At 45.2% G+C, this 20,996-nt stretch overlaps 1 protein-coding gene across 1 annotated transcript in view; it reads right to left on the bottom strand.

The window, feature by feature from the left end:
- The window catches only part of SUCLA2 (succinate-CoA ligase ADP-forming subunit beta), a 44,794-nt gene extending 26,214 nt beyond the window's left edge, over positions 1-18,580 (bottom strand). The window contains exons 1-2 of the mRNA XM_060231722.1: positions 18,384-18,580; positions 5,744-5,921 (exon numbers count right to left, since the gene is read on the bottom strand). Coding sequence (XP_060087705.1) covers positions 5,744-5,921; positions 18,384-18,485 — 280 coding nt within the window. The 5' untranslated portion in view covers positions 18,486-18,580. The remainder of the gene's footprint in view (positions 1-5,743; positions 5,922-18,383) is intronic.
- Positions 18,581-20,996: the final 2,416 nt, after the last annotated feature.

The following is a 20,996-nucleotide window of genomic DNA, read 5'->3' as shown; positions in this document are numbered from 1 at the left end:
TTGGCTGAGGCTCCTCTCCCTCCTGGTCCCCTGGGGAAGGAAGGAAAGAGCCACAGCTTCCTTTGCCCAGTCCCCTGGATCCCATGGGAGAAATACAAAGAAAGCACCTTTAAGACCAACGACTGCTAACATTTTAAGCACGTTTTAAGGTTTTAAAAAATATGTATTTAATTGTGTTTGCATCCTTTACAAAGTTTATATCTCTGCTACCTAATCTTAAATATGTACACACATGGCCCGCCCCAACATGGCCCAGCCCAACAAGGTCTCATTTATGTCAGATCCGGCCCTCATTACAAATGACTTCGACACCCCTGCTTTAAGAACTGTTCAGACCTAACAGAAACCAGAAGAACCAAAACCTGCACACGGGTCACCAGCCCTACTTATGTGCATTGTTCCAAGCAAAGCTAACAGGAATGCACAGTGCAAGCGGAGAAGAGTCAACTGTGCCCACAAACTGTAAACAATACAATTTCTTACAAACTTGTCATTCTGTATTTCATTGTTCAACACAATTGGAAATTACATCAAATTATTCTTGTGCCCAGAGAGAGTGAGAGATCAAGTTGAGAACTGGATTCTGCATATTGGATTGTGAATGTTCTAGATATCTTTTTAGTACATGCTGGAACGACTCTTGAAGAAACTTGGCAGTGAAACACTATCATGAGCTGGCAAAAGTGAGTGAACAGTCCCTGCATGGTGAAGATCATTGTTCCTGGAATCATTGAGATGATTACTATTGGAAGTTCATCCATAACCCTATGGGAAAGTGTTAGATGGACCTTGAGTGTCTATTAAAAATAATTTGATGTAATTTCCAAATGTGCTTTTTCAGCATCTATGAGCAGTTCCATGTACCGGTATATTTCAGGATGCTTCTATGGTGTTTTTTTTTATTTAGTACTGCTTTCATGAATTGGATATAGTGCTTTGATGACTGTGTTGAACAATGAAATATAGAATGACAAGTTTGTAAGAAATTTTATTGTTTACAGTTTGTGGGCACAGTTGTTTGACTCTTCTCTCTATGCGCATCGTTCCGGCTGAATCTCCTCCCATGCAGACATTACATGGAAAGTATCAGCACAGCATAAAAAAGAAGCCTCATAACTTTCACACACAATCTATTTTAATGGAAACAGCGACAACTTCCCCAGGAATAGTTCAGATTTAATGAGGCAACTGAAAAGGCAGACAGAAATACTCAGGGTATTTTAGCCACAGCACGGTACACACAACTTTTAACTGAAAAAGGGGGAAATTGCTGTAACTAGACCGAAATGAGTGCAGGCTGTCAAGCAGACTCTCCTTGCCAGGCTTCCAGATAAGCTGCCTGGATTTTAGGAAAAATAGAATTTTGGGTTGTCATAATGAGTGACGTTTTTCCTATGCAGTTCTCACTGCTCCATAAATGATCTTATACGCACACCACTGATAAAAAAAAATTATGCGCACAAAATGCTGACGGGAAAGGGATATTCCAGCAAGAGAAGGAATAGAAACAGATTGGACGGAAGTGCCATTCAGGCCAAACACCCACACTGCTACATCAGCTGGCAAAATGGAAATTGATTTTATGAGAACTGGCAGTCACCGATTGCCAGCTAGAACAAAGCACACACTTTAACACACGCTATTGATTTATTATAGGGTTTAAGAAGTCCAGGATATTCTGCGTTTTATGCCTCATTTGCACATGCTATTATTTTCAAGGATACCCTTACTGAGCCGGAGTGGAATTAAATGTAATAAAACAGATGACTGTTGTAAGAGGTAACAAAGCAAACCCCCTATTTTCTCCATTGACTGAGGCCTCTCCCTTGGGGAGGGAGAGCTTGCTTTGCCAGGCTCTCTCAATCGCACAGCAGAGTTACTGAGCCAAGCCTCTCTTCCTTCTATTGGCTGAGGCTCCTCCCCCTCCTGGTCCCCTGGAGAAAAAAGGAAAGAGCCAGAGGTTTCTTCACCCAGTTTCCTTGATTGCACAGTAGTGATACCAAGAAAGCACCTTTAAGACCAATGAGTGCTAATGTTTTAAGCATGTTTTATGATTTTTTTTTAAACTTTAATTCCGTTTGTCTGTATCCTTTATAAAATTTATCTCTCTACTACCTAATTTTAAATAAATACGCACATGGCCCAGCCCAACATGGCCTAGCCCAGGGGTGGCCAAACTTGCTTAATGTAAGAGCCACATAGATTAAATGCCAGAGAGCAACAAGACATGAACGTCAGATGTCTGAGAGCTGCAGGACAGGAAGGAAGAGAGGGAGGGAGGAAAGCAAATAGATGGAGGAGACAGAGGTAGAAAGAAAGCAACTTTAACTTGAAATGCATTCTCCTAGCTGCCAGCTGGCTTGGCTTGGACAAGCTGGCCGACGGGGCAGTGGGGGCTTCAAGAGCCAAAAAATATCTGTGAAAGAGCCACATTTGGCTCCCGAGCCACAGTTTGGCCTAGTCCAACAAGGTCTCATTTATGTCAGAGCTGGCCCTCATAATAAATGAGTTTGACACCCCTGGTCTATGTTAGTTTCTGTTTCTGCTGGATACAACATGCCTCCCCTTTCTGCTCATCCAAGGAAAGGGTTTGCACTGATTCCTTCTTCCTCGGTGCAGCCCCATACAAAATGGTCCCCATCATTCATAAGCCCCACCCGCCCCCTAGCCTCTGGCTTCTCCATGGGGACAGAAGGCTGTAGCAAAAAGAGCTGAGTGGCAGAGCTGAGTTCAATTTCTAGATTCGTTGTTGTTTCTAGAGACAGAAAATAAGAACTTCCTTGATTTGCTCCAACCTTGACAATGTTATGTTTGAACAAAGCAAAGGTACTTATGCCTTTTAACTTTATTAAACCCAAAGGTTTTATGTACTAAGTTATGCATAATATTTTGTATTCTTAAAAGCAAAGAAAACCCAAGTTTTGAAGCTATTTTGTGCTCCAAGCTTGAAAATGTTTGGAATAAAGCAAAGGTATTTCTGAGAGTTTCTTGGACTGTAAGATGAAATCAGTCAATCTTAAGGGAGATTAACCCAGACTGTTCCCTGGAAGGTCAGATGCTGAAGTTGAAGCTCAAATACTTTGGCCACCAAATGAGAAGGGAGCACTCATTGGAGAAGATCCTGACGCTGGGAAAGACAGAAGGCAAAAGAAGAAAGGGACAGCAAAAGAGGAGATGGCTGGACAGCGTTACTGATGTAACACAAATTCGAGCAGACTTCGGAGGATGGCGGAAGACAGGAGGGCCTGGCGTGACTTCGTCCATGGGGTCGCAAAGAGTCGGACTTGACTGTGCGACTGAACTACAGCAAAAATTTCTGCCTTTTAATGTTATTAAATCCAAAGCTACCGTTTTATGCACTAAGTCAGGGGTCCCCAATCCCCGGGCCGCGGTCTGTGGCCTGTTAGCAACTGGGCCGCCGAGTGAGGCAGAGACTTTTGCCTACTCCTCATTTAAAGAATATTTCATATTCTTAAACAGGGCTTTTTTGTAGCAGGAAATCCTCTGCATATTAGGCCACACCCCCTGATGCAGTCAATCCTCCAAGATCTTACAAGGCTTTTAGTATAGGGTCTACTGTAAGCTCCAGGAGGACTGGCGACATCAGGGTGTGTGGTCTAATCTGCTACAAAAAAAACACCCTTGAACAAAGCAGGAGTCAAGTTACACCTTTAAGACCAAACAAGTTTTATTTAGAACGTAAGCTTTCGTGTGCTCTCTAAGCACACGTCATCAGACGAGGGGATCAGGTATTGTTGGCTGAAATACAAGCAGTTTGTCAATTAAGAGTGCAGACTGGTCACATGGTAAACCAGTGTGGCTTGGCCATTTGGTCTGGATAGCCATAAAAGGTAATGAAGTCCTCTGCCAATTGGTGTTTCAGTAAATCTAGATGAATCACAAAAGGATGCGTGTTTCCTAGTTGTAGTCCACCTAATTTACTCCCGGCCCAACAAGGTCTCATTTATGTCAGATCCCGCCCTCCTAACAAATGAGTTCGACTAGAGGGTTTCCACAGAAGTGCAGGAAACAGTGATTTTCAGTGACTTCCCCCCTTCCACTGCAGACCTCTAACTCCTCCTCCATGTTTTTCCTGACAGCATTTGGAGGAATTTTGGAATGCATTGTGGGGGGGGGGGGGGGGAGTTGCCGTCTGGTGACAAAATTATCTTCTGTTACCGAAAATCCTCCAGCGGACCCAGGCTGATAGGCTTCCGGTAGAAGAAACATAATTAACAACATGTTTTACCAAAAGCAATAATGCATGCACGATAGAAAGTATTAAGTAATAAAGTAATAATTATGTACTAATTAAATGCTTCCAGCTTTCACAGCTTGAGAACCTCTCTCAGCACCATTGGCACAAGGCAAACGCAATGGACAAATCATGCGGCCATTAGGGTACATAGCCAGGGAGATGAAGAGAGCAATCCTAAATAGATCTACTCTGAATTCTACTATGGTCTATTCAACGGGGCTTACTCCCAGAAAAGTGTCCTTAGGATTGCACTGTTATTGGGCTTGCATAATCCCCTGACAAGCAGCAAGCTCAAATCTTCTACTCTTCCCTTCAGATTAGTACCCACCCCTTCCATTTTGAACCCAGATTTCCATGGTTTAAAGCAGGGGTGGCCAAACTGGCTCTTTCACCCATATTGTGTGGCTCTTGAAGCCCCCACTGCCCATTGGCTAGCTTGGAGAAGGCATTTGTCTCTTTAAATCATTTCTCCAAGCCAAGCCAGACTTTAACTTTACGCATGTAGAATAGCCAGGCGATTTTATGACTGGCACCCAGAAGTTCTCTCTTTAAAGTTAAAATCTCTTTCTTTCCACACCTCTCTCCCTCTCCTCATCTATTTGCCTTCCTTCCTTGCGGCTCTCCAACCTCTGACATTCATGTGTTGTGGCTCTCAAACATCTGGCATTTATTCTATGTGGCTCTTACATCAAGCAAGTTTGGCCACCCCTGGTTTAAAGTGTAGATGACTGGGGAAGGGAACGGCAAACCACCCCATAAAACGTCATAATGCGACATTACCCCAGAGTCGGAAACGACTGGTGCTTGCACAGGGCACCACCTTTACTTTTTTCCCATGGTTTGCGCTCTCCCATAGTTTGGGGTTCAGACTCAGTGGTCCCTGATTCTGGAAGTTTTTTATTAGACAAGACCAGTGCAATTGAGTAACAGTCAGTTTAGTGTGGTGGTTAAGTGTGCGGACTCTTATCTAGGAAAACCGGGTTTGATTCCCCACTCCACCACTTGCATCTGCTGGAATGGCCTTGGGTCAGCCATGGCTCTCACAGAATTGTCCTTGAAAGGGCAGCTGCTTTAAGAGCTCTCCCAGCCCCACCTACCTCACAGGGTGTTTGTTGTGGGGGAGGAAGATAAAGGAGATTGTGAGCCGCTCTGAGACTCTGAGTGGAGGGTGGAATATAAATCCAATGTCGTCTTCTTCTTCTGCAATTGGAGAATGGAGGGGGAAGAAAGAGCATACAAGCCTAGGGACTTAACAGCCACACCACCTTCTGCCACTGCATCAAAATGAAGCCATTATCTTTTGCTTTATCAAGCCATGAAACTGTGGGGTTATCAGCCCCTGAAATAGGAGCAGAATTGTTTTTTAAGCACAAGCATTTGCTTCTGCACACCAAGTGACATCCTTTTTTCAATTTATCACAAAGAATACGGCATATAATAGATACAATGACCACACGCACGCACACATGCTCTTCAGTTTTATACCTATTTCTTTTGCAATCTGGAAAGCTTCCTCCGGAGTCTTGGCGACTAATCCGTGCGGAACGGCAATGCCGGCGTCCTTCAGGAGTCCCATGCTCATGTATTCATGCAGTGACAAGTTCCTTCGCTGCTGCACTTGAAGCCCATGGCTACTCAACAAGCCTGTACTTCCACCAAGCACCTGGGGGGGAAGGAACACATTGCTTCTTGTAAGAGCAAGACTGGAGGTAGCCGTGTAGCGTTTTCACTACTGTGCAAACGTATTGACCTGTATAAAGAGTGTCCACACACTGAAGAAGATGATATTGGATTTATATCCCGCCCTATGCTCTGAATCTCAGAGCAGTCACAATCTCCTTTACCTTCCCCACCCCCCACAACAGATATCCTATGACAGGGGTGGCCAACGGTAGCTCTCCAGATGTTTTTTTTTTGCCTACAACTCCCATCAGCCCCAGACATTGGCCACGCTGACTGGGGCTGATGGGAGTTGTAGGCAAAAACATCTGGTGTAAAGTGCTGCCAAGTTGTAACCTGTAGGGTTTTCAAGGCAAGAGATATTCAGAGGTGATTTGCCACTGCCTTCCTCTGGAATTCCTTGGTGGTCTTCCATACGAATGCTAACCAAGGCTGCCCTGCTCAGCTTCTCAGATATGATGAGACGAGGCTAGCCTGGCCCATCCGGTTCAGGGCCCACAAGTTAATAGCCTAAGGCAACTGAAGCTAAGACCCAGCTCTGTTTTCAGTAGGCTAAGGAATATCTGGGAGATCCCATCATCTCATACCCACACTCTCCTTAGCTATGGGGAGAGGAGTGTTAATTGTTCCCACAATTTCAGAAGGGCGCTGCGCAGGTTCTCCATGACTGGCAACAGGATCCCTGTTCGGCAAAGAGAATGGGAGAGGACTGTTTATGGTTTTGACTTTATAGCCCGTCTGTATCAACAAGACTCAAATTGGATTACGCAGTGCAGATCAAAGCAATCAAAAGGATATGACACTGCATGAGCAATGTAATTGCACTAGGATTACGGGAATTTAAAACAAAGCAAAAAAATTAAATGTGATATGTTAAACAATACAGAAAATGGCATTATACAAGCAGAAAATGATGCAGTGCAAACAGAATACAAGCAGCTAATACATACTATACACCGTGGTCTAGGCCACAGTCCCATTCTTTTATAAAACCATTCTGTTGTAGTATGCATAATGCCAAGGCTTTTTCTGAGCAGGAACGCACAAGAACGGAGTTCTGGCTGGCTTGGTGTCAGGGTGTGTGGCCTAATATGCAAATGAGTTCCTGCTGGGCTTTTTCTACTGTTTTATACAGTTCACAGAAAGACTGACACATGGGAACCTTCCTGACCTCTTCAGGCAGCCTATACCGTTATCTTCCCCCTACCATTTCATCTGGTATGCCCAATAAAAAGGATCAGATAGCAGGTGATGTCAAAGACCTCTGCCTGAGACCCTGGAAATCCACTGTCCATCAGACAGTACCCACTTTTGATGGGCCAAGGGTCTGATTCAGTAGAAGGCAGCTTCCTGTGTTCAAAATAGGGGCAAGACCATTAGACAGACTGCTTCCACATCAAACGGCACTGCCAGCTTAGCCAACCGGTTCATTTGTTCTTAATTCCAAATAAAGGGGCGGGGCGACGACAATGGCCGCTTAAACCTTTATCTCCGATCTCCCTCTCCACCAGAACTGTCTAATCTTAGCAATCACCCGATTTGCAAACTGAAACCTCACACCTCAGCTCCGCACACACAGCGATTTCTAAAGGAATCCCTGACTTCTTTCCCAAATTACAGCCTCCTCTAGCCCTGAGGGACAGACTGACTGAAACAGTAAAAAACGACAACGGAGGGCTCTACTGGTTTCCCGCCTTCTCCCTCAACATCGGATAGTGCATTGGAGGCAATATTTCTCAGATTTGAAGCTAAAATTGTAGACAATATGAAATCTCTGATGGCTCCACTGATTTGGTGTAGTGGTTAAGTGTCTGGACTCTTATCTGGGAGAACCGGGTTTGATTCCCCACTCCTCCACTTGCACCTGCTGGCATGGCCTTGGATCAGCCTTAGCTCTGGCAGAGGTTGTCCTTGAAAGGGCAGCTGCTGTGAGAGCCCTCTCCAGCCCCACCTACCTCACAGGGTGTCTGTTGTGGGGGAGGAAGGTAAAGGAGATTGTGAGCCGCTCTGAGACTCTTCGGAGTGGAGGGCGGGATATAAATCCAATATCTTCTTCTTCTTCTTCTTCCTTACAACTCTCTCTTGACACAGTGAGTAAAACAGCTGACAGCATGAGAGATCTTAGTCTCCATTTACAACAAGATGTTAAATCACTGCAGTCTGACAATAGTAGCCTCCGTGAGAGGGTGCTTAGCCTAGAAGCCTCTACCCGAAGCCCTAATTTGACATTTTGTGGTTTTAAAGGGGACATTGCCTTTTCTCCAGATCTCATCAGTTTTCTAGCAGAATGGCTTGCAAGAGAGCTTAATTTAGAACTTGATATTCTGCCTTATATAGCAGCAGCATACCGGTTGGGCTCTCCCAAATCGAAGTTTAATAAATAATGGCCCTAGAGACATACTAGCTGTAATTCCAGATCAACGCACCAGGAACAAGATCTTAGAGACAGCCAGAATTCAAGGCTCCCTTAAATACAAAAGAGATCATATCCATGTATTCCCAGATCTGCCTCGTGATGTTTTAACTAAACGCAAGGAGCTGAAACCAGTGACTGAGGCTCTTCAGGCAGCGCATATTCGTTGCAAATGGGCTAATCTGGTCGTTGTTCAGTTCTCTTTTAAAGACAAAACTCATCAGATTGAGGAGACAGATGCCGGTCTGAATCTACTACAAGCCATCCACGTCCCGGTTCCTATGGACACAAGCAAAGCTTCACAGAAGCGGAAGAAATCCTTGTCTCTTGCTGTAGATCGAAAACTGCTAATTAGGCAGACTTAAAATTGTTGCTCACACTAACGTTCCTTAATGCCAAACAAATAGCAACATGACAGGTCTGGGAAACAAAAGCCTCCCAACTGAGAGATCTATTTTAAAGTACTTATACCCGCCTTTCCTCCTGCAGTTGCAAAGACAAGACGAAAAAGAGGAACAGGTGGAGACTGAACAAACCCAAGGTCAACATCCAATTGTAGGAATAGGCATATACCACAGATTTTTCTGGAGTGCAAAAATTTTATGTAATTTAAAGTCCAACGAGTTGCAAAGACATTCTGCAACAGACTTAAATGATGCAATTTGCAGCTCCTTTGCTAGATTTACATTTGTGGTGAAATCACAGAATCACAGAGTTGGAAGGGGCCTCCAGGTTCATCTAGCCCAACCCCTGGACTATGCAGGAAACTCACAAATACCTCCCCCTAAACAGGATCTTCATTGCTGTCAGATGGCCATCCAGCCTCTGTTGAAAAACTTCCAAGGAAGGAGAGCCCACCATCTCCTGAGGAAGCCTGTTCCACTGAGGAATCGCTGTAACCGTCAGGAAGTTCTTCCTAATGTTGAGCCGGAAACTCTTTTGATTTAATTTCAACCTATTGGTTCTGGTCCTACCTTCTGGGACCACAGAAAACAATTCCACACCATCCTCTAGATGACAGCCCTTCAAGTACTTGAAGATGGTGATCATATCATCATCTTCAAATGCCATCCCCCATGTGATTCTGGGGTGCACAATCACCCGTGAAAACCACTGCATAATCTTAACAGGCTGATGATTGTCCAGATCCAGTTGTTGGCACTGTTTCGGGGGTATCCCAGCATGTGGAAACAATGCATATATATAGTCAGGGCTTTTTTATAGCAGGAAGTCCTTTGCATATTAGGCCACCCACCCCTGATGTAACGAATCCTCCAAGAGTTTACAGGGCTCTTCTTACAGGGCCTACTGTAAACTCCAGGAGGATTGGCTACATCAGGGGTGGTGTGGCCTAATATGCAAAGGAGTTCCTGCTACAAAAAAGCCCTGTATACAGTATATACAAAGAGGTGTGGAGGTCCAAGGATCCAGAGACAGTGCCATCACAGAACTATTATTCAGTGGCAACTGCAGTCATTGCAGAAAGTATTTATATGCATTTGTTGGAATATGAGAACATCAAGCCTCGAACAATAGCAAGCCTTCTTCCAGAATACGTACGAGGTGGTTGAGACAGCACTGCAGTTTAACCAAATGCTACTGAGAGAGCCGTATACAACATATTGAGCTGCCTTACAGACTCAGACCACTGATCTAAGTAGCTCGGTATTTTCTGCTCCCAACAGCTCTTCAGACTGTCAGACAAAACATGGTCTTCCCCTGTACCTGTTATCAAAGATCTGTTTTTCAACTGGAGATGAAAAATCTTCAGACTTGAGAGCTTTGTAGCAAAAACACAGCTCCCCTCTCAAAGCTGCAGCCCCCTCCCCCTTCTTCCAGAGAAGAAGTTGGGTCAGGGGATCAAATTCCTCAACGCAGAGAGAAGCGTGACATGCAGGAAAGCATTTTCTGGACCACTGGTAACGGATAGGGTTTCCTCAGAGCTCTGAGTCTTGCAGAATTGTACACTACAGAGCTGTAACCCACTTGGGAATAGACAAAAGGTCACAAACTTGGGTTGATTATGTCCTTGTCCTTTGTATATATCACCTCTTGCTACTGCAGACTGGATGGTTTAGTGAGATCCTCGGATCTGTCAACCAGAGTCATCCAAAGACTCAGTGCAGAGTTCATCAGACAGAATTGACTCTCTAGAGCTCCGCTACATGAGTTACAGCTGCCCACAAAGGTCCTGTCCTCTTCCTGTTCTGGGAGCCAGTTTGGTGTAGTGGTTAAGTGTGCGGACTCTTATCTGGGAGAACCGGGTTTGATTTCCCATTGCTCCACTCGCACCTGCTGGAATGGCCCTGGGTCAGCCATAGTTCTGGCAGAGGTTGTCCTTGAAAGGGGAGCTTCTGGGAGAGCTCTCTCAGCCCCACCCACCTCACAGGGTGTCTGTTGTGGGGGAGGAAGGTAAAGGAGATTGTGAGCCGCTCTGAGACTCTTCGGAGTGGAGGGCGGGATATAAATCCAATATCTTCTTCTTCTTCTTCTTCTTCTTCTTCTTCTTCTTCTTCTTCTTCTTCTTCTTCTTCCTTCAGTGAGCTACATGAATCAAGTTCTTCAGCACAGAAAGGTGTGGCATGCATTGGCCCTCTGGTAACCAAAAGAGTTTTTTCAGAGCCCAGAGCCTTGCAGAATCATGCACTACAAAGCTATAATCCATTTCAGAATGGACAAAAGTGGGAGGGATGGTGGCTCAGTGGTAGAGCATCTGCTTGGTATGCAGAAGGTCCCAGGTTCAGTCCCTGGCATCTCCAGTTTAAAAGGGTCCAGGCAAAAAGGCATGAAAAACCTCATGAGACCCTGGAGAGCTGTTGCCAGTCTGATCAGACAATACTGACTTTGATGGACCAAGGAACTGATTCAGTATAAGGCAGCTTCATATGTTCAAAAGTTATACAGCTCAGACGTACAGCCTCTCTACAATTAAGGTCAAAGAAAGAACTCAGAATATTTAACGGGATTATACGTTTCATTTCTAGCAGGTTTGTGCATGGTAGCTATAAGCACTTCCTTGCCCAGCACCAACCAAGAATTTGGTCTCAAAGAAAGATGCAAAACTTCCAAAAGTTCTGCTGACCTCACACTCCGCTACAGACCTCCAATTGCCACTCATGCAGAGCCTGTTTCAGAAGGCATTTGGGACTACATTGGGGAGATGGGAGAAAGTCATGCCCTGCGGACAGAAATCCCTTCTGACCCTGGTAACCCTCCACTAGATCTATTTCCATATTTGCAAAAAGAAGCAGTTAAAGAGCAGGGGTGTTACAAAATAAATCTGCAATGGTTGTATACTCCTGAAAGGCGATTTCTTAACAGATAATAAACTTCAAAAGTACAGAATACCTTGAAATAAAAAAGTACGATCACCTGGTTTACATACTGTTAGTCTATATTTGTCTCAGGTGGGTAGCCGGTTGAATGCATAAGAAAGCTTATACCCAGAATTAAACTTTGTTGGTCCTAAAGGTGCCACTGGATTCAAAGTATATTTGTTTGCAGATCCAGGCAGCACACTTAACCACTGCCTGCCAGCTATATGTAGCACTGTCCATTGTACCCCATTTCATTGCCTGAAGAAGTGTGCATGCACATGAAAGCTTACATTCTGAATAAAACTTGGTTGGTCTTAAAGGTGCCCCTGGGCTCCATCTATGTTTGTTTGCATTTCTTAGTATGACATTTCAGAACTCCAAACAGTACTATTTTGCAATTATGAATATTTATACCAGGGGTGGCCAAACTGTGGCTCTTTCATACATACTGTATAACTCTTGAAGCCCCCACCACCCCATTGGCTGGCTTGGAGAAGGCATTTCTTTCTTTAAGTCACTTCTCTAAGCCAAGCCAGCCAATGGCTTGGAGAATGCATTTAAATGCATTTTCTTGCCATCTCTCTCTTCCCCATCTATTTGCCTGCCTGCCTGCCTGCCTGCCTTCCTTCCTTCCGTCTTGTGGCTCTCAAACATCTGACATTCATGTCTTGCGGCTCTCAAACGTTTATTCTATGTGGCTCTTACATTAAGCAAGTTTGGCCACACCTGATTTATACATTCAAAAACAGTAATGTCTCATGATGCTCACACCGTTCCGCCAGCTCAGTCACTGATTAATCCAGTGAGTAAATTAACACTACTTGGATCTCAAAGAAGCTCATATGTTAGAACCCAAATTTCATGTGCATTATATGAGTGAGTCAAGTTCAAGGACAACTCTGGTTCTTGTGCATTCAACAAGTAATGATTTATTGTAGAGTGAGCCTGCTTCTAAAAAGCTACAAGTTACAGAATGTGTATTTGCAAGCCACAGATAAGCTGTTTTTTTTTGGGGGGGGTACGATTTAGTGTTTCTGTTTGGCACCAATCAGTGAAAATCAGCCTTAGCTCATAGACTGAACAGGGCAGCTAACAAGGCAGAAGCATCGTAAATCAACAGAATTGATTGGCTATATTTATGCTGTGCCCCCCTCCCCCAAAGGTAGATCTCTCAAGCCTGAGGACTGACACACACATACCCCTCTCCGTGATATCCTAAAAACTAACAAGCCTGCAACAAAGAAAAGTTTCAACCAGCTTCAAGTCAAATATTATTCAAAATATATGATTATCCTAAAACGTTCGCAACAGAATCATCTGCCTAAAGAGGGAGATGAACGGCTCACAATGTAGTCCCAAACAGAGTTACACCCCTGCAAGTCCACTGAAATCAATGAGGGTGAGAAGGGTGCAACTCTGGAGAGCCAGTTTGGTGTAGTGGTGAAGTGTGCGGACTCTTATCTGGGAGAACCGGGTTTGATTCACCGCTCCTCCACTTGCACCTGCTGGAATGGCCTTGGGTCAGCCATAGCTCTGGCAGAGGTTGTCCTTGAAAGGGCAGCTGCTGTGAGAGCCCTCTAAGCCCCACCCACCTCACAGGGGGTCTGTTGTGGGGGAGGAAGGGAAAGGAGATTGTGAGCCGCTCTGAGACTCTTCGGAGTGGAGGGCGGGATATAAATCCAATATCTTCATCTACCTCACAGGGTGTCTGTTGTGGGGGAGGAAGGGAAAGGAGATTGTGAGCCGCTCTGAGACTCTTCGGAGTGGAGGGAGGGATATAAATCCAATATCTTTATCTACCTCACAGGGTGTCTGTTGTGGGGGAGGAAGGGAAAGGAGATTGTGAGCCGCTCTGAGACTCTTCGGAGTGGAGGAAGGGATATAAATCCAATATCTTCATCTACCTCACAGGGTGTCTGTTGTGGGGGAGGAAGGGAAAGGAGATTGTGAGCAGCTCTGAGACTCTTCGAAGTGGAGGGCGGGATATAAATCCAATACATCTTCTTTTTAAGATGGCACTGCTCAGGTCTTAAATCACTAGAGTATGTTGTAAAGTGGAACGCATTTCACTTATAAGTGCTCCCTTCCTACACACATAGCAACAGGTATTAGAAACTGGTTCATCTACAAACTTGTTAAACCAGAATTTGGGTCTATGGCAGCAAGCCGAGAATACCTTTCTCAACTATCCCACAGGTATGCTGTTTATCAACGACAAAGACGCACAAAAAGACACTATCAGAGGCCAGGCCACAGCAGCCGATTTTCCTTCTCCAGCAAGTGATCAAACCACTATCCAGAACTACCCTTCAGGAGCATTCTCAGACTTTTTTTTTATTAAGGCTAAACTGCTTTTAATGGCAGTACTCATGGGTCTCTTTATTGATTTTTGTTTTGGCACAGTTTTTTCCTCCGCTTGTAATATTTGATATCTATGCAAAGGTTTTCAATTATAACCCATCATGGGGATGAGGACAGGCTGCCTAAACAAAACGCTGAAAGATCCGGCTCAAAGGGCTACTTAATTCAACGCCCCGTCGCCTACAGTGGCCATGCAGCTGTTTCCAGAGGCTCCACAAGCAACAGCCTTCCCTCACCGTCTGCCCCACAGTAAATGGAAGTCAGAAGCGTCCTGCCTCTGAACCCAGAGGTTCCCTTCTGCTAATTATGAGTATAGAATCATAGAGTTGGAAGGGAGCTTCAGGGTCATCTAGTCCAACCCCCTGCACAATGCAAGAAACCCACAAATACCACCCCTAAATCAGGGCTAGGGAACCTCCATCCCGAAGCCTATATATGGTCCTCAAGGTCACTTGGTGTGGCCCTCGGGGATTGCTGGGCAGAACATAGGGCCCAGATGTACTGTAAAGCAGCCTCCCTGGGCCTGGCTGGTTGGCTAGCCAGAATTGCTGCATGGCCTGGAAAAGTTACTGCCACGGTTCAGTTTGAACCTGATGGTGTGGCCTAATATGCTAATGAGTATGTGACCTAATATGCAAATATTAGGGGATGTGGTCTAATATGCTACTGAGTTCCTGCTGGGCTTTTTCTTCAAAAAAGCCCTGGACCTATGCATTTGCCTAGGGCGGCGGGCCAGGTGTGTGTGTGCCAGATTAGGCTCTCCCCACATGACTTCAAATAGAAAAACAATTATTTGCATTAATTTTGCTGTCCTGAATCATTCTCCCACGGCAGAGCACTGTTTTTTAAGTTGATAATTTTGTATGGCCTGTGAATGATGTTATAAATATCCATATGGCCCTAAATCCACAGGATCTTTATTGCTGTCAGATGGCCATCTAGCCTCTGTTTAAAAACCTCCAAGGAAATAGAATCATATATTCTCTATTAAAGCCATTGGCTATTTCTGCGTGTTGTAGCTGCATGCTCCATTTATTTATTTGTTTGTTTTATTTTTATTTACATTATATTTATATCTTGCCCATTCCATACAGACTCAAGGCAGCCTACAGCATAAAACAGAGAATAAAAAAACAACATTAAAACAATAAAACATTCAGCGAAATAACAATGGTGCTACTTCAGGCAGATCATATAATATTTTTTCTCACGCACACAGATCCCGGGCTGTTAATAATCAAAGTGCTATGGATCCAGATGTGGTGGCAGCCTCTCCCATTAGATGTTATATGCCATCCGAAACAGTTCAGTCTTGCAGGACCTGCGATAAATCCCACAGGGCCCTGATGGCTTCTGGAAGGGTGTTCCAAAGTATTGGGGCCGCAACCGAGAAGGCTCTTGCTCTGGTGGAGTTGAGCCTAGCCTCCTTTAGCCCAGGGGCAGCCAAAAGATTTTGAGAACTTGATTGCAGTGCGGAACCGTGAGAAGAACATTCTGTACAGAATCTACCGACAATCAGTCTTTCTTCTAAACTGAGTTAGCATAAGCTAACTCACAGTTTTTTAGCCTACAGCTCATTTGTCTCTTAACTCAGGAAAAATGCCCCCAGAGCAAACTAAGTTATGCAGAAGCTCACAACTTTAATGCCAGCAAATCACAAAGTAGAATTTTTGCTCCCAAGACTTCACAACTTAAGAGTATTGCTAACAATCCGTTTCAATCTCTAGCACAAACTTGCATTTTTCCACTGACATCGCATACCAGCTTAACGCTTTCCCTCCAAGATCTTTTTTCCCACTTAGTCAATGCCAAATGGCACCACAGCAGTCAATAGATATGAAATTAGGGAGTGTTTTTATTCCAACATATGTTATTTCACACTTGCACTGTGTTAAGCCTCAACAGCTACATGACTTGCTCTGGTTTGAAAAAAACATCTATTTTCTGCACAGACTGCTTGGAATGTTCTGCATTCAAGTGTTAACCACAAACTTGGTCACACACCCCTCCTTCAGCTGACTCCATATCACTGATTATTTGAACAAAAAGCAAGGCTCCCTAATTTTAAAAAGTCCTTTAAGAAAAGGGCTCTCAACCTGTTAACTTCATTTATATACCACCTTTCTCTTGAAGAGCCCCGTGGTGCAGAGTGTTAAAGCTGCAGTATTACAGTCCTAAACTCTGCTCACAACCTGAGTTTGATCCCTGGCAGAAACTGGGTTTTCAGGTAGCCGGTTCGAGATTGACAGCCTCCCATCCTTCTGAGGTGGGTAAAATGAGTCCCCAGCTTGCTGGGGGAGTGGGGGGAAGTGTAGATGACTGGGGAAGGCAATGGCAAACCACCCCATAAAACGTCTGCTGTGAAAACATTGTGAAAGCAGCGTCACCCCAGTCAGAAATGACAGGTGCTTGCACAGGGGACCTTTCCTTTCTTTCTCCCTAAAGTGGCTGACTTCATTCTCCTCTCCTTCATTTTGTCCTCACAACAACCTTATGAGGTAGGTTATGAGGAGTGTGCGATTGGCCCAAGATCACCAAGGAAGTTTCCATGGCAGAGTGGGGATTCGAACATGGATCTCCCAGAAACTGCAGGCCTCAGAAGTCCAGAGGGAAACACGTTATTGCAAGGGGTCCACAAATCCATACGCACACCCAGTGTTATTGTTTTGATCTTTTATTGTTGTGCACTTTTTCAGTCAGCAGACACATATGGTGAAACTACTATCATGTGGAGGTCTACAAAAAACTTTGATGTTAAAAAGCGGTCCTCATACTCAAAAAAGTTGGTATCCACTGCTTTAAGGTAGCTTCAGCAGATCCCCATGCTGGTCTGACAGAGAAAGGCCAGATCTGAATTCAGAAGCACCTTAAGAGACCAAGAATCAATCTAAGCTTTGCTTGGTGTAGGGCTAGGATCTGGAAGACCCAGGTTCGAATCCCCACTTTGCCACAAAAGCTTACTGGGTGACCTTGGGCCAGCCACAAAACTCTCAACCTAACCTACCTCATAGGGTTGTTGTGACGACAAAATGGAGAATGAAGTTAAGAGGAGAATGAAGTTGGCCACTTTGAGGAGAAAGGTGGCATAAAAATGAAGTAAACAGGTCGGGAGCCATTTTCTTTAAGGAAGCGAGAAGAATGACGCAAGCTACTGAGAGTCCCCACTGGGGAGAAAGGCAGGATATAAATAAAAGTAAATACCCTGAAAATCTTGCTGGTGTCTAAGACATTTCTGCCTTAGACTTCTGGACTCCTCTGTTGCTTTAAAGGACTTCACAACTGACTCTCCCCTACTTCTATTCTAAGAACAAGCAATTTCTACCAGTGTTCCCTCTGAGTTAGCATGAGCTAGCTAACAAATTTTTAGCCTCCAGATGACACACTTTTTAGCCTCCAGCTGACACCTCAGGAAGGATGACCCCAGAGCACACTAATTTATGCAATAACACACAACTTTAAAGTTAGTAGATCACAAAGTAGAATTTTTGCTCAGAAGACTCTGCAGCTTACAGGGAACATTGATGGCTACCCTTCATTCTCTGTTCTAAGAATAGGATTTTCTCAAGAAGCAAAGTGGTGGGGGGGGGCAGCAGGAGGGACGGCAGCCACGACTTCTCAGAGACAGGTGCTGCCTGGCAAATACCCAATTTAAAGTGCACTAAGGATTAGCAAAAGCAGCTCCGGCAAGGGCTCCTGCCAACAGGTTTTGGACCCTCAGTGCCTCTTCCCTAACACTCATCTTAAGCAGAGGGAAAGGATAGGGCCAGTGTGTCCCTCTAAGCCAGGGGTGGCCAAACTGTGGCTCTTTCACACATACTGTGTGGCTCTTGAAGCCCCTACCGCCCCATCAGCCAGCTTGGAGACGGCATTTGTCTCTTGGGAGTCTCTTGAAGTCACTTCTCCAAGCCAAGCCAGTCAGTGAATGCATTTAAAGTTAAAGTTGCTTTCTTTCTGCCTCTCCCTCCCTCCCTCCCCTATCCCATCTATTTTCCTTCCTGCCTGCCTGTCTTGCGGCTCTCAAACATCTAACATTTATTCTATGTGGCTCTAACATTAAGCAAGTTTGGCCACACCTGCTCTAAGCTGAGTTAGTGTGAGCTAGCTCACAGTTTTTTAGCCTCCACCTCACACATTTTTGTCTTAGCTCAGGAAAAATGAGCAAACTAATTGATGCAGTGGCTCACAGCTTTAATGCTAGTAGCTCACAAAGTAGAATTTTTGCTCGCAAGACTCCACAGCTTAGAGGGAACACTGGAGAGGCCCTTGGGGTGGGCACCGAGGAGGACTCCAGGAAAAGCTCTATCATGCGGAGGTGGAGGGCAAGGAAAGGGAGAAGACGTCGCCCCGTCCTCACCTTGGCAGCGGTGTTCAGGGCCCCAAGGCGGCCTCCGCCGCTGTCCCTCAGCCGCTTGGCAGCTGCCAGCGCTGCCCGGCCGCAGATCATGGAGGCGGCCATGGTTGACCTCCTTCCTCCGTGAGGAGCCGCTTCCCCCCTCCCCCGCCGCAGGGCGCCTGCGCAGAAGTCGCTGCGCCACAGAGAGGGAGGCGGCCAGAGAGGCGCTTTCGGAGAGGTTCTTCTTCTTCTTCTTCTCCCGGCGGCTTCCGCATTTTGGACCGAGCGGCTTTCCGTACTCCCTCCCCGGGCAAAGCACGGAGGTACAACAATCATAGACAAGTTGGAAGACGGAGCGGCGTCTTTCAATCCATTTTCAGTGCACCTTTCCAACTGGATTGCACTGTGTGAATTGGCCAGATCCAGTCGGGAAGTGCATTGGAAGTGGATTTGAAAGTGCATTATTGTGTGTGACCACAGCCCAAGGTGGGCAAGCACAGTGAAGAGGGCTTTTCTACTTTACAGGAGGTTGTGTTGTTCCCCCCCCCTTCAATGAATACAGTTAGAGTCCAGTGGCACCTTTAAGACCAACAGTTTTATTCAAGGTATAATCTTTCGTGTGCAGGCACACTTCTTCAGATATAATGAAATATATTATACCTAGAATAAAATATATTACAAAATATATTATATTATGAAATATAATATATAAGAACATAAGTGAAGCCATGTTGGATCAGGCCAATGGCACATCCAGTCCAACACTCTGTATCACACAGTGGCCAAAAAAAGCCCCCAAGTGCCATCCGGAGGTTCACAAGTGGGGCTAGAAGCCCTTCCACTTTGCCCCCACTCCACCCCAAGCACCAAGAATACAGAGCATCACTGCCCCAGACAGTTCCAATAAAATGCTGTGCCTAATAGCCACTGATGGACCTCTGCTCCATATTTTTATCCAATCCCCTCTTGAAGCTGGCTATGTTTGTAGCCGCCACCACATCCTGTGGCAGTGAATTTCACATGTTAATCACCCTTTGGGTGAAGAAGTACTTCCTTTTATGTTCTAACCCGACTGCTCAGCAATTTCATTGAATGCCCACGAGTTCTTGTATTGCGAGAAAGGGAGAAAAGTACTCCCATCAGAAGAGGTGATGAATGGGCTGGGGAAAGTACGGCGGTAGGAACAGGCATAGATCTAAGGCAGTGATGGCGAACCTTTTAGAGACCGAGTGGCCAAACTGCAACCCAAAACCCACTTATTTATCGCAAAGTGCCAACACGGCAATTTAACCTGAATACTGAGGTTTTAGTTTAGAAAAAACAACTCATAGTGAAATTAACAAACGGAAAGAACATTTGGTCTGGATAGCATTTGCTTTGGAAACCAGCAAAATAGTGGCATGTCAGAATGGGAGAATGATGGTGAGAGTGTCATAAGGCAATAAATGGAGGCTGTTCATTGCTCTGTTGCTTGCAAGTCTGGGTTAAACTAAGAACATGCCTTTCCCAGAGGTGTTTCTGTCCACCTAATCTACTTTTGAACATGTAACATACATTGTAAACATCATTCTAGTTTGCCATTAGGAAAAAAGAATACATTAAAATATAGTGTGTTTAGTAGGAGCTGGTGCTTAGGGTGTCCAAATCAGATCTGGGATGTCCTGATTCATATGCCCATTCTGCCCTGGCAGCTTGCTGGGAAACCTTGGACTAGTAATATACTCTGAGTTAACCCGCCTCATAGGTTCATTGTGAGGATAAAAGAGAAGGGGAAAGTGTGTCAAATAACTTCAGTGTCCTTTTGGGGGAGGAAGGCAGGGGATACACGATGTTAGTTAATAAATTAAGTTGATGAAAGGAACCCACTGATTTATATGGCTAAATCTGAGTCCAGCAGCACCTTAGGGAACAAGATTTTAGAGAGTCAAAGCTCCTTTTATCTAATCGAGGTAGCTCTAATGCTGGAAAGCTTGTGCCCTCTCCCCCAAATCTTGTTGGTCTCTAAGGTGCTCCTGGGCTCAAATCTAGTTGTTCTATTATGGACCAGCACAGATACCCTTGGAAACTTCAGGGACAGTCTGAATTGTATTAACTTGAAAGGAGGGCCAGTTTGGTATAGTTAAGTGCGTGTACTCTTATCTGGGAGAACCCACTCCTCCACTTTCAGCTACTGGAATGGCCTTGGGTCAGCCATAGCTATCACAGAGCTGTCCTTGAAAGGGCAGCTTCTGGGAGAGCTTCTCTCAGCCCCACCTACCTCACAGAGTATCTGTTGTGGGGGAGGAAGATAAAGGAGACTGTGAGCTGCTCTGAGACCCTGAGATTCAGAGTGAAGGGTGGGATATAAATCCAATATCTTCTTTCTTTAAACTAAAACTGCAATCCTGTGCATGTGTAGAGAGTAGGTGCCACAGTGCATGTGTAGAGAGTAGGTGCCACAGTGCTCACAGTGCTTACTTCCAAGTAACCATGGAGAGCAAGCCCAATGAGGAAAGGCTACGGGACTTGGGGACATTCAGTCTGGAGAAGAGGAGGTTGAGGGGAGAGACATGATTGCTCTTTTGAAGTATTAGAAGGGCTGTCACTTAGAGGAGGGCAGGGAGCTGTTCCTGCTGGCAGCAAAGGAGAGGACTG

This window comes from Heteronotia binoei, chromosome 1 (assembly GCF_032191835.1).
Source record: "Heteronotia binoei isolate CCM8104 ecotype False Entrance Well chromosome 1, APGP_CSIRO_Hbin_v1, whole genome shotgun sequence".
Lineage (NCBI taxonomy): Eukaryota > Metazoa > Chordata > Lepidosauria > Squamata > Gekkonidae > Heteronotia > Heteronotia binoei.
Note: the sequence above shows the minus strand (reverse complement) of the source record. Positions and strands in the feature narration are given on the sequence as shown.